Source organism: Kwoniella dendrophila, chromosome 4 (genome assembly GCF_036810415.1).
Source record: "Kwoniella dendrophila CBS 6074 chromosome 4, complete sequence".
Taxonomy (NCBI): Eukaryota; Fungi; Basidiomycota; class Tremellomycetes; order Tremellales; family Cryptococcaceae; genus Kwoniella; species Kwoniella dendrophila.
In genome coordinates, this window is record NC_089479.1 from 815,968 (window position 1) to 832,733 (window position 16,766).

Genomic DNA, 16,766 nt, shown 5'->3' on the forward strand with positions numbered 1-16,766 from the left:
TTAACATATTTACCAATCTAATCAGTACAGTATTTATGTTGTAGAAAGCTTTTTTTGGTTATGTGCTATGTTTCAATAACATGCATATAAACATATATCTGTCATGCAACCATGTAGTGTAACATATAAAGACCGATCTATGCTAAATGCATGTAAACAAGGAATTATCATTATATGTAAATCACATTCATTCATTCAAATTATCATTTTAATATATTATTGACATTTTTATCGTCATGATGATCTATGGTAATGTTCATCTATACAAAAACAAGTTAAAAGTTACAAATTACAATAAAAAAACAAACATGCAAGAGAGTAAATAAAGGAAAAAAGCAAACAAGAAACGTAATTTGATCAGAGTAAGCGGATTATCTGTGTTATATTATATTGTACTGTACAAACAGGAATGGCAGAGTTATTTATTTTGTATTTATTATATACACTAATTTTTTGATTGATTATTTCCTCTTTTCATTTCTATAATCTTCTAATTTAGATAACATAGTTTCTTCAGCAGCTTCTCTTAAAGTATTCAAATTTTTTAATAACGATTTAACACCTTGATAATCTAAATTTTCAATTATTTGTTTAGTTTTTACAGCATCATCTAACATTTTAATTAGGTTTTTCTGTTGTGATGTTCTCTTTAATGGTGAAGTTGTTATCGTCGTTTCTGTTATTTTCGATGATGATGCTAATGCTAATGGTGACGATTGTGGTTGTGGGGAAGTAGGAGGAGGTGTACTTTCAGGTGTAGATTGACGAGGTACATTTTCACCTTTATTTGATTTTCCTTTTAATGATGAATAAATTGATGGTGGTAATGGTCTTGATTTTATAATATCTTTCTCCTTTTCTTTTTCTTCTTCTAATAAAATCGATGAAGATCTTGTAGATCTAATTCTTGATTTAGATTTAGATTTAGATTTGGATTTTGGGGAAGGTGATGAAGGAGTTCTTTGTAAACTTGGTCTACTTAATGTTTTTTGCCTATTGAATGGGATGTTTGAGATATCTTCAATTTCAATAGCATCATCAAATCTACCACTTATACTTTCACTCCATCTCTTATTCGGAGACTGAGATTGGGATTGTGAAGCTCTAAAGACTTCTTCTTCTTCTTCTCTTTTTCTTCTTCGAGCTGATTCAGGTGATAATAGTAATTCATCTTCCTCTTCTTCGTTATCCATAATCATTCGTTCACGTTTAGGTTCAGTTTCAGGTCTGGTCATGGAAACATCCTTAATTTTATTAGAATGCGTTTGACTTTGTAACTGAGATTTGTTAGGTGAAGAAGAAGGTGTAGAATTATTCGACGATTTTTGTCTTCTTCTCTTTGATCTTCTAGGTTCAGATTCGACTTCATTTGCTTGCTGATCACCCGCAAGATTTTCAGGGATAACAAATCCAACTGATTGAGTTTCCAGTTCAATTGCTTTTCTCTTACTTTTACCTCTTGTAGATATAGTTGATACTATCGAATCTGTCGATTGAGATTTAGTTAAAGTGGATTTTGACTTGATGGGTTGTATCACCTCGGCAGCAACGGCAGGTTCAGGTTCGGGTACAGGCTCAGGTTCTTGAATTTTATCTTGACTCAATTCTTGTGTTGAAGTGGGGATGTCAACGTTAACGGCTGAACCTCTTCTTCTCTTACTCTTTTTACCTCTCCTGGCTTTGGTTTCGGTAATCGCAGTCGTGACTGATGCGTCTGCTGCCTTTACTGTTGTTACTACTTCTTCTGGTTGTATATCTTGATCCTCGTTGCTATTCTCGCTTAACTCGATTATAGACGAGTTATCATTTTCAGCTTCGAGTTCGGGTTCAGGTTGAGTAGCAGGAGGAAGAACAGGGGCAGGGGAAGAAGTTGAAGTTGTTGAAGGCGAAAAGAATGGTAGAGAATGTACTCTTGATAACCATCTACTAGCTGAAGTGAGTAAAGAAGGTCTCGATGGTGAATCCTTGCTAGAGCTTGCCAATGAAATCTGCTGGCGATGATTCACGTCATCGTTGAGTTGTTGAGTAGGTTCGACTTCGAGTTCCTGTTCGATATCATCATGTGAGACATCTTGAGGCTCTTCGAGTCGGGGTTCCATATTAGCTACTGGAATGTCGTGTACGATAGATGTGTCATTGAGCAAATCGTCCGTGACTGAATCGGGTACTACAGCCATCTCCTTATCTTGAGCTTCCTCAGTATTCTCATCAACGGGGACAGGTTGTTTCATTCCTCTTCTTCTGTAGAATCCTGGACTTGGTACAACGACTATACAGTCTTCATTATCTGAATCTTCGACAAGAGGTGTAGCAAAGTCAGGTAACGATCGACTATTGGTTGGACCTTCGACTTTGACACGTGTGATTTCAGGTAAAGCTATTGACATGAAACCCATTAGCTATATTCATGATACAGAATTAAGAATCTGGAAGACTTACATTGAATATCCATGATATCTTCCCCAATATCTGTTTCTTCAACGACGTCTTCATTATGTTGAGTTTTTGCCTTGGCTTTATTCTGACCTTTACCTCTCCTACCTCCAGCTCGCCTCTTTTTGTTTTTACTGATATCAGTCATCGCAGCTGGACCAAATACATCCTCTGATTCAACGTTATTATCGGCTTCAGGGGCTATTTTGACGGGAGAGGAAGGTATAGTTATATCATCTTTTGTAGCGTCAACCAAGACATCGTCATTTTGTTCATGTTCATGTTCATGTTCAGGCTCAACTTCAAATTCAGGTAAAGGTTCTTCAGGTTGAGCTCGAAGCTGAGTTTGTTCGATAGATTGTGAGATATCCGCATCATATTCGGGATTTGTCATTTCGACGACGATTGGTTCGGGGATTGGATTTTCCACTGCTTGAACTTCAGTTTCTACCGAAGGTGATGGGCGTAGTTGAGTAGCTTGGATGTGAGGGAATTTACCAAGACTTTCTTCTTCAGATAATTGACTTGAACCTTCTAATCCAGGACAATTGATCATTCCAGGAACAGCCGTCAGTAAATCCCTCAAGAAATAAGCAACATCTTCAGAATACTGTAAAGCTTCTGATGAACCAGTACCGAAAGTGTTATTCCAGAAGGATTGGAAAGCTAAAGGTACAGCAGAGGAATTGCCTTTAGATATTCGTGGTATGTATAATTCTGCTAGGGTGTTGAGTGTTTCTGAATCGATAGGTAGATCTTCCGATGGCATTGTGGAAGATAAGATCGTCAAAAGGGTGACGTATAGGTTATCCAGCTATCCAGTAATGGGGTTAGCTGACAAGTCTACACAGATTGGATGCAGGGGAGAAAACTTACTCTCTGACTGTTATCTTCGTCCACGACTCTTTCTGGATCCTCAAGCCAAAGGGCTACCCCTTTCTTGACAGGTTCTAAAACTTTACCTACGAATTGTTTAGGCGTATCTTTTAATACCTTAACGAAACTATCCAATAAATCAAATACAGCAGGTGAGATACTAATCTCAGTCATAGTTGACTCTTCTTGCTCTTGAGTGTTTTGATTTGAAGTTGACGTTGGTGAGGGGTAAGCTTCCAACAAAGCACTATTCACCAGATTAAGAAATTCTTTAGGTACGAAATTTTCATCTGAAATGTGCCAATCAGGTTCATTCTGTGAATGTGAACTTTGACCTTCTGGAACATTGAAACTTATCCATGAAATAGCTGATGACAAACAAGATAAAGTGATTGTTGAAGATTTAGTTTTATCATTATCAACCAAGAAATCTTCTAAATGACCTGATAAAGCTTCTAAAACACCACAATTTGATCCGAATCTTTTAGCTCTGAATCTTAAAACTGTAACTTCTAATAGATTTTGCCATATTTCAAGATCTGTTTCATTGGCGTTTTGATGCCAATATGAAGTTATTGATCTACCTCTAAATGGACCAGAAAGTAATGAAACCAGTAATGCACCTGTATGGTTTGTGGAAGAGGTAGTCGATGATGGTTGAAGATCAACGATTTGGGTCCACTTGGTTGCTGTAATTTACATAGTAAGCTATTTTACGTTCTGCTTTGCTAATGAGGATCCGTAAGCTTACCTAGCAATCTCCAAATATCCAGCTGTATTTCTTCACGATCCTCAAATAAGAATGGCATAGCGTTGGTTATATCACCAAGTAATTTACCTGCATAACCAGGTGCACTTCCTATATCAAGTATCATGGAAATTAGGTATGTAAATCCTTGTTTGACGGCTGTATTTGCGGGTATTTTCGATCTTAATAGTTGGCCGAGTAAAGTACCAGATACAGTTGGATGACCACTACTGTCTCCGCCAAAAGCATTATGGAAGATATCGGTCGTAGGTTGTTCGAGTGATGAGGAGATTTGATCTGTTCGAAGTCGAGTAGCACCTAGAATATCTTCACCTAGTATTTGTGACATAACCTCGAATAAATGCGTAAATAATCTTATTCTTAGTTCATCCTCATCCAACAAGCATTGCCCCTTCTCATTGATTTTCGATATCGGTACATATGTTTTGGGATCTCTATAAAAAATTTGAACAAGTTGTTTGGTAACGGTTTGAAGCCCAACTAAGAAAAGAGGTGTAGGCGGAGCTTGAGCGATTTTAGCTGATTTCAAAGCCAATAATAGATTCCTCCATATATTCGATAATGAAGATGGAATAAGGGGTAATCCATTTTCGTTGGTAATCCAATCCACATTTGAGGTATCGTTCAAACCATGTATACTGGATAAGGCTTCATCGAAGAGACTTAACAATCTACCTAGTCTTTTCGCTGCCCAAAAGTGGCCCCAAGAAGGTATATCATATGGTTGTAGTTCATCATCTTGGATATCATCTAATAAATCTGTAAAATCAGATTCTTTATCTTTTGAGAACACTTCACCACTCATATAACGAGGAACAAGTAATTTATCTAAATTCCATTCTGATCCAAATTCATTCTCTGTGATAGGAGAAGATGTTATAGCTTCTAATATTTTCCATCCATGAATAGTAAGTTTATCTACACCACAAATAGCAAAGAATGAATTAAGCATTGGATTAACTACTTTTTCCCAAGCGTTATCAAGTCTAGGCAATTTTGTTTCTTCAGGTGTCAGGTCGGGTATAACTATACCATCTGAAGAAGGTAATCCTGAAATTTGACTCATTTCTTTAGCTGGTTGATCCTCATGATATAATGCCATACCAGTATGAGCATAAACTACAGCTGTAGATCCAAGTCCACATGTAATAAGCCATTGAAGTTTCTTACTCTTCTCAGATCGTTGCCACACATAATGGGATTCAGTACCGGATCTGGCATTTGTCAAACCTCGAGCATAAGATGCTTTATCGGTAGCTTTCGATAAAGCGAGATTGACAGGAAATTGGATGTTGGCGGTTCGTTGTTCAATGGATTGCTGGGATGATGATGCGAATGGCTTGTATGAACGGATGAGGCGTCCTTCTACGGAAACAGAAGATGCAAATCCAGCTGAGAGGTAAGAATGAATGGCATGGTTCCAGGCGGCTCTAGCGAGGAGAGGTCGGACCGTATTGGTTGATGGTTGTAAGGATCGCTGAGCACAACAAAGAGTCAATGAAAGATACGATATTGTATATATTGGCACAACTCACATCCATAATATGATCAAAACCACTAGCCAACCCTGAGGAAGCGTAAGCAGAACCCATGAGAGTAACAATCAAACTCCAAGCTGCACAAGCCCAATGAACATCCGTCGTTGAACCAACAGTATCTTTAAACACTTGTTCAAGTGAATGCCATTCGATTCTCTTTTCTCCATCTTTCCCATAAATCGGTACTGATTTTCCAGGTAACTTGAGAGAACTTTTAAGATGTGATACGACAAAGAATTCCGATTTTGATATTAAGGTTTTAGCTGTTAACCAATTTTCTTTATTAGTTGGATTAGTCGGATCTTCAACTAGAGCATTTTGTGTATTTGCAAGTAAAGTAAATTTGGCTCTTGCAAATGCCGAAATTGCTGATCCTGCTTTACAACGTATCAAATTACTTGGATTAACCATAGCTTTCAAGCATCCTGCTAATAAATCCACATAATGAGGAAAAAGAATTGAAGGATAATTGGAAACTAAATTTGTTACTGCATGGAAACCTTCCTTCTTGATTGCACTTGGACCTTCTTTACCTGAACTAACACCTCCCATTGACCCTAAAGTATCTGCCATAGCACCTTCTACTGCTCTTACAACTTTGTCCTTTACAGGTTGAACACATGCTGAAGGTAAATTCATTTGAGCCAAAATGACGATTGAAAGGTAATATGTTCTTTTAGGATTTGGTGTCGGAAGTTTGGGTGTTCGAGGTATTATCATTACTGTTTCTAATAATGATTGTAGGTCCGCCTCACTGTAACACGAAAATAGGTGTGATGTGTGGAAAGTGAAAGCTAAGAATCGTAATACAGCTGCGCCGACTCCAGAAGCTTCTCTTCGATATCGTACTTCTGATTCAGTGTATCCTTGACGAGCTGATTTAGTTGGGGAAGATGATGATTTTGTTCCAGCAACAGGTGTGGGTGAAGGTGTAAATCGACCTCGTTGAGTGGTAAGTGTATCGTCACGTAATGGCATTAGGCCTCTGAAAGGTGTCATTTCGATATCACTTGATACCAAGTCGTTGTTGGGTAATTTACCTAATAACCTTTGTAAATCACGTTGAATAGCTCTTACCATAGCAGGGGCTTCATCTTTTATAGGTTGAGTTGTTATTCTTATATCTTCTATTTGAGCTGGAGAAAGTGCTTCAATTAACTCATTTTCTATAGGTATACGTGTTCTCAATCTTAAAGTAAGTGTACTATAAGCTTCTTCTAGAGTTAATAGATCTTCTGCTCCATCTAGAATGATATTTACTAAAGATGCAGTTGACAAGGCACCATCTTCTTCGATAGTTTCTTCTTCTTCTTCTGAGCTATTTCCTCCGTTATCTATTAACATGTCTTCATCGGGTTCTGATGAAACATGATTAGGTATATCTGAAGAGTTTGAAACATTACTATCATCTGAACTTGGTATTTCAATATCTTGCATTTTACCTTTACCTTTTCTATCTTCCTGACTATTTGATGCAGCATTTCGCAGTTGAGCCAATTGAAATGAATCTCTAGCTAATAATTTAGGTCTTTTACCACTAACTAATAATCTAGCTGCTTCTTTATTATTCAATGTACCTTCTTCTACTGTAGCCGCTAATCTAATTTGTTGTGCCATACGTGATTTCAGAATACTCCTTACTAATGTGGGTGTATCTGATATCGTACGACCTTTAGCTTTGCTTTTGGAAGGTGAATCGAAGGGTGTCACAGGATCGGAATATGATCGGAATGAGGATGGCGGTTTTGGCGTTGAGTGATTTATAGGTGAAGGGAGAATTAGGTCGTCGGTATGAAAGTATTTGGTGTCTGTTCGAGGGGAAAAGATCACCCCTCTTTTGCTCAAAGCAGCTACCATAACAAGCAGCGAGTTAGATTTGATTACATTGGGTTACAAAAAGATAGAACCAAGTCGTGTATTTCACTCACGTATAGTCCTACTTGGTCCGAGCGGTAAAACCTCATTCCTAATGGGACTCGAAGATGAAGCTACCAACGCATGATTGAAACCGTTTTCTGCTATTGGTGACGACGAGCTGGATCCTATATGCGTATCTTCATCTGTATCGAATGAGACATGTGATCGAGATGTTGAAGCGGTTGACATCTAGGTTAGTTCAATGGCGAGGTGAAAAGATGGGTTGAGTGAAAAGAAGAATCTTCGAATCCCATATATCTATCTCTAAATTGATTGACTAAGTCTTGATGTTTTTGGTTGATTAGGTTATAAGATACAGTATGGTACGGTGCAAATGGAACGAGCAGTTATACAATTAAAGGTTAAAGCAGTATGTTGAATAATATGAGCAGTCATTGAAAGCAATAATGATGGTAAATATTACATATAGATAAAAAGTAATGTTCTATGTTCATTGTTCAACGTTTTGTATGAGACAGAGGAGGCTGATGCAGGGTTCTTAGATGAGATTTTAACCCTTTTACGCGTCTGATGGTCTTTTATTATATTTCAACTTGTAATGTTCAGACATCAAGGCACGACAAAAAGCGCGTTTCTGCGTTGGGAAGACCGATCGTGGGAGAGTAAGGAGGACATAACAAAGGTGGAGGTTGTCCACCCGATAAGAATGCAAGGCAACAGAGGGAGGGAGTATAGAGTCAGGAGTGCAGGTGGATGTACAGGAGGGGGGAACGGGCAGGAGAAGGAGTATAGATAGCAGATAAGTTTGGCCTTCGTTCCTCCTCAGCTACACTTGATTGGTACTCGCGAGAGTCATCTTTTTTTGCGGATTCAGTACATTACAGTATTAGCTCATCAACTCGCCACTTCGACATTCTACAGTGATTGATCGTCGCCTGTTCCGAGCTGTGTGTGTGTACTGATCATATGGCATACTGATGATTCTGCTTCAGCTCATCATACACAGTCCAGATTTATATCATCAACGACATCTACTCGTCATAGCAGAATCAAGATGCATCAAATGCCAACATAGGTAAAACTTCAAACAAAGGATATCAATCATACACGCAAGATAGCCCGGCAAGTCAAGGGAAAGCATACCGATTGGGATGGAAGGCTATGCATATCAAGTTATCATCAATACATACCATCCTTTGATCATGATCAATCGTGTAAGATCTAATGATATCGAGTAAGACGAGAATATAACCGGGAATGGTTTTCGATATTGCCGCTCATACTCCCAAGCTGAAAGATTTATCTGAACGATTGACTACCAGGTTGAGGGTTATATAAGTAAAGTAGGTTATGAATGTGTCTAGAGAGCTCCCCCCTCCTAATTTCAGTCTCCTTATCTCGCCTCTATACTGTCAATGTCCAAATAAACAACACGGTAACCATTACGAGTACACTACAGTATACAGCACACATACTTACTGATCAACATGATCTACCTACAACTCATTCTACCCCTTTTGCTTTCCGGGATCTACGCAACACCCTTAGTGAGTACCCCTTTAGGTCGTGTTCATGACATGCTCGGCACGTATTTTGATTCTTATCTCGTCTCAATGTCATCAGCTGATTATTACATATGTACTATAACTGTAGCCCAGTAAATACGATACCGGGGCCATCGAGAGCGATTATGTTTCATCAAGAATTTTTGCCACCCGTGACGAAGATGGTAAAAGTGGTGGAATAGGTGTTGGAGGAATAGCAGGTATAATAATAGCTCTTGTTGTTCTATGTTCAATTGTCGCCTTTATCATAGTCAAGCGAAGAAGATCAGCTTCATCACATACAACTGTACCATACCTATCTCCTCCTCCTGTATATACCTCACCACCCAACAAAGTATATTACCCATCTCAACGTAATTATCCAATTTTACCGAGATACAGCGAACCTAATAGATCTTCTACACATACGCAACATAGTGGTATCAAGTTCCCATCTGCCATTTATCCATCAGCGAATGGACATTATAAGTCAACAACACATAACGGTGTTGCCAAAGGTGTGAGGTTCGGCGAAGTTGGTGTAAGAAACTATTGATCAGCCATATACCCTATAAGTATACATTAGCTCCCTCTGATTAGCGGTCATTGTTATGTTGTAAACTGTGCTATTGCCTTGTAGACCGGTGCCATTGAATATTCTGTGCAATTATATTTAGTATACTGTATATATAGATTGATCGTCAATTATGCATTAGGTATTGAGTACGTATAAAGCTAAACAAGAAACAGTAATATTGACAAGGTAAAACAAATAACAAAGGTATATACAAAAATGGTTGTGCAGGGTAAGAAGTAACAAATGATTGAGTTTTGGTATTATAATATACGAGTATGATATTAATGTATGTAGAGATTATGCTTCAATATTCGTTTTTTGAACGTGGGAAGGCTCTGCTGGATTTCCTGGAGGTAGGTGCAAGACAATGTTTCCATCATTCTGTTGAGCGATCTCCTCCTCCAATGTTTCAGCCGGATTAGATACTGCTTCAGCTGTAGGCGAGTGTTCGCCCTGTGAGACTGAGGCCGCAGATTTTGTGTTGATTTGTTCTACGACATCTTCATGCGCTTGAGGAGGTACTTCAGCTTCTTCATTCGGATCTATCAACTTTTCACGCTGTTCAGTCGGTTCTACCGGGTTGCCATCTGCTCGAGGGACTTCAGATTTCTCAGTCTGCACGGGATGAGCATCTAGTGGAGTATCTGTTTTATCACGAGGCGGAGTTCCGGTTGCAGTGGTAATGGGTGCACCAAGGACAGGTGGTCCTGATGGTTGCGTCTTTTCGATTGTTTCTTGAGCAGGATGTGAAATTGTTGAGGGGACAGCATCTGTCTCCTCGTTTGCCTTTGGAGTTTCAATATCGTGCTGTTCTTCAGCTTCTTTTGAATTGTTTTCCGAGCGTGGAGAAATTTCTGTGGCTTCGACTGGTGGGAGAGCCGAAGCCTCTAGCTCGTCGATTGCAGACGCTGCAAGAGCGGTATCGTCTGACGTATGGGAAGTCTCGGGTATTTCAGCACTTGGGGTTTGGTTGCCGATATAATTGATATTGATATTGTCGGTTTCTGGCAATGGACTGCGAGGATGAGGGGCCGTATCCTGATCAAAGGATACTGGCGCAGTGTTTACTATACCCTCTGCTTGAGTGTCTGGCGCCGCAAAATCGCCATCCGCCCTGCGTTCGCGATCTCCAGCCTGATCATCGCGCTGATTCGAAATGAACGGCTCTTTGAATCCGATAACAACGGGAGGTGTATGAGATGGTTGATCATCCAGTATTGGCGATTTCTGTAGATCGTTTGAATGGCTGTGATCCGGTCTATCATCAATTGAAGTGGTTTCCACATCCTGCGCATCATGTGTCGCCGAAAGCTTATCATTGATGAGTAACTCTCCATTGGCATCTTCCGTTTCTGGCGAGATGGCCTCAATGGTCAAGTTGGTGAATTTTGGTGTAACGGCTATAAAATTACCAGGATTAGCTGAGTACTTTTCGTGTAAGAGGCCTAATTAGTCCGACTTACCTGATGAGAATGATTCGATTGGCTCAATCAACTTTACATTGTCCTGTTCTTCAACTCGTTCCGGATCACCTTCATCGTGTCCTTCTTCTTCATTGATTCGGACTACTGATTCTTCAGGTATACTAGCAGGAGTCTCCTGCTGTGCAGTTGTATCCGAGAGGGATGCAAAAGATTGCTCGAACGAAGGGATTTGGGCGATGAGCGGGGTTTCTGTGGGAGTATAAAAGTTGTCTAATTCTGCTTGAGGAATATTGATATCTTCCACTGTCTCCTCGGCTGGGTCAGGTATTTCGGATGTTTGGGATTGTGTAACTTCAGGTAGCATCAGTCCATCAACCTCATCGCTTGGGTCTGGGGCGTCTGGCGCAGTGGGTGCGATTGTTTCACGTTCAGGTAAAGTAGTGGTGTCGGCTACATCACTCTGTTCTTGGGTAAACTGAGGACTAGGCTTTTCATCCGTTATAGCTTCTTCCTGAACTTCTGTCTTTTCATCGTCTCCTGTAATTAATTCGGTAAGATCCTCCTTGATCGTAGCAACCGCTTCCAAGGCCAAATCGGCAATTTCATTTACACCAGCTATACCAGCTTCAACGATAGTTCCACTATCCGCCTTGCTGATCCGATCATCTGCTAAATCTTTAATTGCGTCAGAGGGTGCACGTGATTCTGGATCTTGCATTGGAATGGAAGTATGCTCTGGACTTGCCAGCATACCTGTTGTGTTTAATTCTTCGGGATTTGAATGTACTAGCGTGTGGGTTTGATCATCTTCTGATGGTAAGACCATGGGAACAGGTGGAGGTGGAGAAGGAGAAGGAGCTAACGATCTTTTAGTTCTTCTTATTTCGTTATCGTCCTGAACATGCTGGGGTTCAGTTAAGCTTTCATTTCTGAGCCTTACATCGTCATTCATCATGGCTTGATCGTTCTGTCCGCTTGAAATGGCTTGAGGTGGATTCAGTTTATGTTCAGTCGATTGTTCGATTCCTGGAAAAGATATTTGGGTGGGTAAAGGAGTGTTTTCTCTGGTGATATCAGGAGTATGCACAAATAAAGCTTTTGTTGAAGCATCATCTAAGCCATTCTCGGAATCACCTCCAAAAGTCAAACCTGGGATAGCTTTGTGTCGAATTGGAATATCCAATAATGAAGAAGATGATTTCCCATTTTCTTGGATTATAGACTCATCTTCTTGTTCCTCACCAAGCTTCTGATCTACCTTTGATTCGATATCTATGATATTGGTGGAGGCAGGGGAGGGATGAGTTTCTAACCAATATTTCCAAATTTTATCATCTGTATCTTTCCATTTTTTCAAATTTTGAATTGGTTTTAAATCTAAGTCAATCATTTTCACTTTCCCACTATTCTCGACTACTTCCCATTTGCCATTTCCATTTCCATTATTACTATGATCAGTGGAAGTAAGAGTAAATTTAACAAATACTGAACAATCTTTAAATATAGCTGATAAAGCAAATGCTATCATTCGTTGCCTTAAAGACCAACTATCATCCGATTTTCCTGCTGAGGGGGACCTCAAGTAAATTTCAATAAAATCCTTTAATTCTTCAGTTGTTGGATTCGATATGTAAACGGTGTCAAAGACTTCTGTCTGAGGATACGCTGAGGAAAATCGAGATGCTAAATCGGATATATCGGTAGGATCTAACGTGGACTGAAGGTTTTTGAGTGTTTGAAAGACTGTAGATGTTTCAAGTATAGGGATTATAGCAGTTGCTATTTGGTCTTCAAAATCTTGTCCATCAAAGTATCTAGCCAACGTTTCGACCTGAAGACTACGTTAGCAACGTTAAAATAGAATGTAGGACCACATGATTTGCGCTCACCTTTCCAGGTATGACTCGTTGACCATCAACGAAGACTCTCCAATTATTCTCCTTTCCTTCACTTTGCCTCCAATTACTCCATAAGCCCTTAATGGCATTTCCCATTTTGGTCTCATCGCCCGAATATAGATCAAGGGGATCGAATTGGACATCTGCTGAGACATCATGTTCCTTGTAATGTCGGTGCATGATGAATCTATTGACTTGCGATTTAATTCGAGCAGCTTCTGGGGGAGTGATTGTGGAGGGATCAGGTAGGAAGCCCCATTTAGGCTAACGACGTATCCAGGTTAGCGATCATGATAAAGGACTATGTCACATACAGGCATTTACGATGGGAAAGAAGTTATGTGCGTTCTTGACTTACCTTGATCTCAAAGGCAAGGTTTACTCTTCCATCTTGCTTCTGGTTCATAGTAGTATCTTCCATAATCATACCTTTAGATTCACCTACGACTAAACTTTTCAAATCACCTAATAATTTTCTTTCTTCTGGTCTAACAGAATCGGCATTTGTGAAAAGCTCTTTTGTCCAATTTTCAGATAAGATGATTTCTCTTGTTTCAATCACCAATTCGAGTGGAACTAATTTAGGTAAGAGATTTGATATCCATTGATTTTGAGTTTCACGATATTCTGGATCAGTAGGCGAGTTACCAATAAATTGTGATTTTCTCAATCTAATTACTTTCCCATTATACTCTTTAGAAGATGAACCGATATACGAAAATACTATATGTTCAGCTCCTTCTCCCACGTATTGCCATTCTGTAGCTAACGTATCGACAGATGGTCCAGAAGATATACTACCATGGACATCCGAACCTTTTATAGTGATAGCATCTGTATCTTTTTCTACATTCAAAGTGGACTTCACTAATGCGGGCATAGCTGGTGTAGCAGTAGATTCAGATTGAGACTTTTCCTTAGGTGATGGAATTTTAACCATTTCACCCATTTCTGTGATAGTATATTCAGTTGGCGTAAGACTTTGAGCGGAAAGAGGAGCTCTCAATTCTCTAGGACCACTAATGTCATCTTCTGTAAGTGTAGCTAATTCATCCGAAGCATGTTTTGATAATGAGAAAGCAGAAGTACCGAAAAATGATTTCCTAAGATTCATACCTGATTGAAAAGATGAAGATCGTTTGAACGATTCAGTTATGCCTTTAAACCCTCGAGGCGTGTTACCCCTAGAAGATGAGGATGGGGAAGTAGCTCGATTGAATGATCTTTCGGGTGAGGTTTCTGATATTGGTTCTGCAGGCGGAGGAGGCGGGAGAGGAGGGGGACGATATGTGACTGTAACCAGAAGCCATTCGATCGGATCTTTTGATTTAGTCGAGGGTATAGGTGAAGCTAGACGTAAAAGGGAGAAAGGTGGCCACGATCTAGTGATGGTAGTATCAAGCTGAGCATCCTCGACAAATGCCATAAATGCATCATCTATTTCAATTACTTCTTCGTGTTCTATACCGTAGTCGACTTTCGTATGTTTTGGATCGTCGAATGTAGCCTTTTTCTTTGCTTTAGATCGTTGGACATTGCAATCACTGGTAGAAAGGGACGCTACAGGAGACAAACTTGGTGTATTGGTGGATTTGGGAGAAAAAGTCAAACCCAACTGATCAACAGTCTTAGGAGAATCACCGAATCCTGATTTTTGGAAATCATCCCATGCTGAATTTTCGAATTTAGGCAATATCCCTAAAGACGCTTGCTTTTTTAGTGACTTTGGTGTATCTTCTTCGTTTGGCGAACCAAGTGATGAAAGGTTGGGTGAAGTCGTAGATGTGGTCATACCATTGGAAGGAGAAGATAAATCACCACTATGAGAATGATATCGGCCCCTAAAATTACTTCCGTTCGCAGTGGATGAGAACGGTTGATACAACGGCGTATCATTGAGTGGAACGGACTGTGGTGTATCAATCAAGGCAGGTGTTGTTATAGATGTAGTGTCGTCATTCCCGCCTATCTGGTTGAGGAATTTTAGCGAATCTTCTGCTAACAAAGTACTATGATCGCCTTTACCCTCTGTTTCACCGGTGAGGGCTAACCACAACGGTGTGTCGGTATTCTCGTCTGATTGTGCTGAACGAGCGGCATTGAGTAAAACATTTGGATCGCAAGCTATCTCTTTAACAGGTACCGATGATGTCAAAGTAACATGTAAGGTTTGGCGAGCGAATGAAGATGGTGGTAAAGGAAGTGTTTCAGAAGAAACGGATGTACTAAATGGGTAAGATTCGACTAATTCTAGCAACCGAGTAGGTAATTGAGATTTAGTTGATTGATGTCTGTGGGCATATAAAAGACTTAGTTGTATTCGAAATTCATTGTTCCGTTAACGTTGGCTCACCTTATCCAGACGTAGAGTAAGTGTTCCATACTTTGTCCAGCATTTTTCCATTCATGATACAGATGTTTCCAATTGTCAATCTTGTCACCGCCCAGACCCCAAGTCCACCATCCGAGCAAATGAGCTATTCTACCAGGAGTCATAGTATTCTGTTCAGCATGTATGATGATAGCTGACCAAACTTCAAATATCTCATTTAGGTAGTTTGATATACCAGCTTTAAGTCTTGGTGAGAACAAAGTTTCGTACGCGTCCAGAGGATACGAAGCGGCTTGTTCAGCTTTAACGAATTTTGTATATAATCCAACATCAATTAAAGGTTCGAGAGGACTTGGATATAGACGACGTAAAGTATATTTGAGCGTTTCGGCTATATCTGAAGTAGATTCTGTATCTTTCAGGATTGACGTAAGTCGTTCTCGCCATATCTCTGAAGGATTGGACGTTGGTTGAGCGAATTGTGCAGCGATAGTAGGGAATTGCGAAAGTAGATCTGGTCGGATTGCTAATGTATAGAGAGCAAGCAGATACAGCTGAGTGGTAATGCTGGTATTGGGTCGAAGAGGTAACATAAGACCATGTGTATCAAGGTCTATTCAGTATTAGTCAGTATACACAAGCCGAGATTGAGGAAAGCGGTTATGGAAAGCAAAGGCACGGACATACCTGATTCTCTCAAAGCTTTACCTATAACTTCCCAAGCCAATTTCACTTCGCCTGTACTAAGTCGTAAACTATCTATCACACCTTTCTCTTCACCTTTCAGCTCGACTTTCTCTCCTACACCATGAATATCTAACTGATCACCGCCTTGTATACTATCTCCAGTTTGAGGTATATCAAACCCTAATTCCAATTTCGGTAAGAATGCTTCTGTTAAATTGGTTTTACTTGATGTAGGTGATCTCACTTTACTTCTCTTTCTAGTCAATTCACTTCCACTACCTCTTCTACCTATATGGTCGTTCTGGTTTGTTGAGGACGAAGATGATTTCTGTCGCATCGACAAAAACCTATTTGGTTTATTCCCATTATTGAATCCTGCTGAGCTAGCTGGTCTAGGTATTGCGGAAGCTTGGATAGGTGATGAAGTAGGTGAAGGTGATCTAGATCTCACCTTCTTGCCTTTCTTCTTATTGAAGAAGGATAATATCGAGACCATTTTTACAGGTCTTTAATCAAGTTATAACCGCATGAAAATACCAGAACAAGAAAGAATATAAACACAGATGGTGATATAAGACAATATAAACAAGACAATTAGGGTATCTGAATGAGTATGCGAATACAGCTTATCTATTAACAAATGATCAATGCACAAAGCACAATATTCATCTATGAGATGGGTGAATGAATGCTATGGGCGTAAAAAGTAGGTCTGTGCGCCCATCTAATAGTAGTTAGTATGAATCCGAAACTTAACCCCGCATTGGACACTCTCTTACACTTACCCGATAATCTGGGGTTAAGCTTTTG

General features: G+C 39.7%; 3 protein-coding genes across 3 annotated transcripts; 1 reads left to right on the forward strand and 2 right to left on the reverse strand.

The window, feature by feature from the left end:
* Positions 1-461: 461 nt before the first annotated feature.
* Positions 462-7,722, reverse strand: L201_003429 (uncharacterized protein; the record flags this gene model as incomplete). The annotated part of the gene is made up of 6 exons (XM_066219184.1): positions 462-2,377; positions 2,440-3,247; positions 3,310-3,998; positions 4,061-5,555; positions 5,614-7,466; positions 7,545-7,722. 6 exons carry the CDS (start codon positions 7,720-7,722, stop codon positions 462-464), a joined length of 6,939 nt encoding a protein of 2,312 aa, XP_066075281.1.
* Positions 7,723-8,981: 1,259 nt separating this feature from the next.
* L201_003430 (uncharacterized protein) lies at positions 8,982-9,594 on the forward strand (the record flags this gene model as incomplete). The annotated part of the gene is made up of 2 exons (XM_066219185.1): positions 8,982-9,041; positions 9,148-9,594. The coding sequence occupies 2 exons, from the start codon at positions 8,982-8,984 to the stop codon at positions 9,592-9,594; spliced, it is 507 nt and encodes a 168-aa protein (XP_066075282.1).
* A 318-nt stretch (positions 9,595-9,912) lies between these two features.
* On the reverse strand, positions 9,913-16,452 carry L201_003431 (uncharacterized protein; the record flags this gene model as incomplete). The annotated part of the gene is made up of 6 exons (XM_066219186.1): positions 9,913-11,015; positions 11,079-12,870; positions 12,929-13,201; positions 13,296-15,228; positions 15,291-15,882; positions 15,957-16,452. The coding sequence occupies 6 exons, from the start codon at positions 16,450-16,452 to the stop codon at positions 9,913-9,915; spliced, it is 6,189 nt and encodes a 2,062-aa protein (XP_066075283.1).
* Between the last annotated feature and the right edge of the window lie 314 nt (positions 16,453-16,766).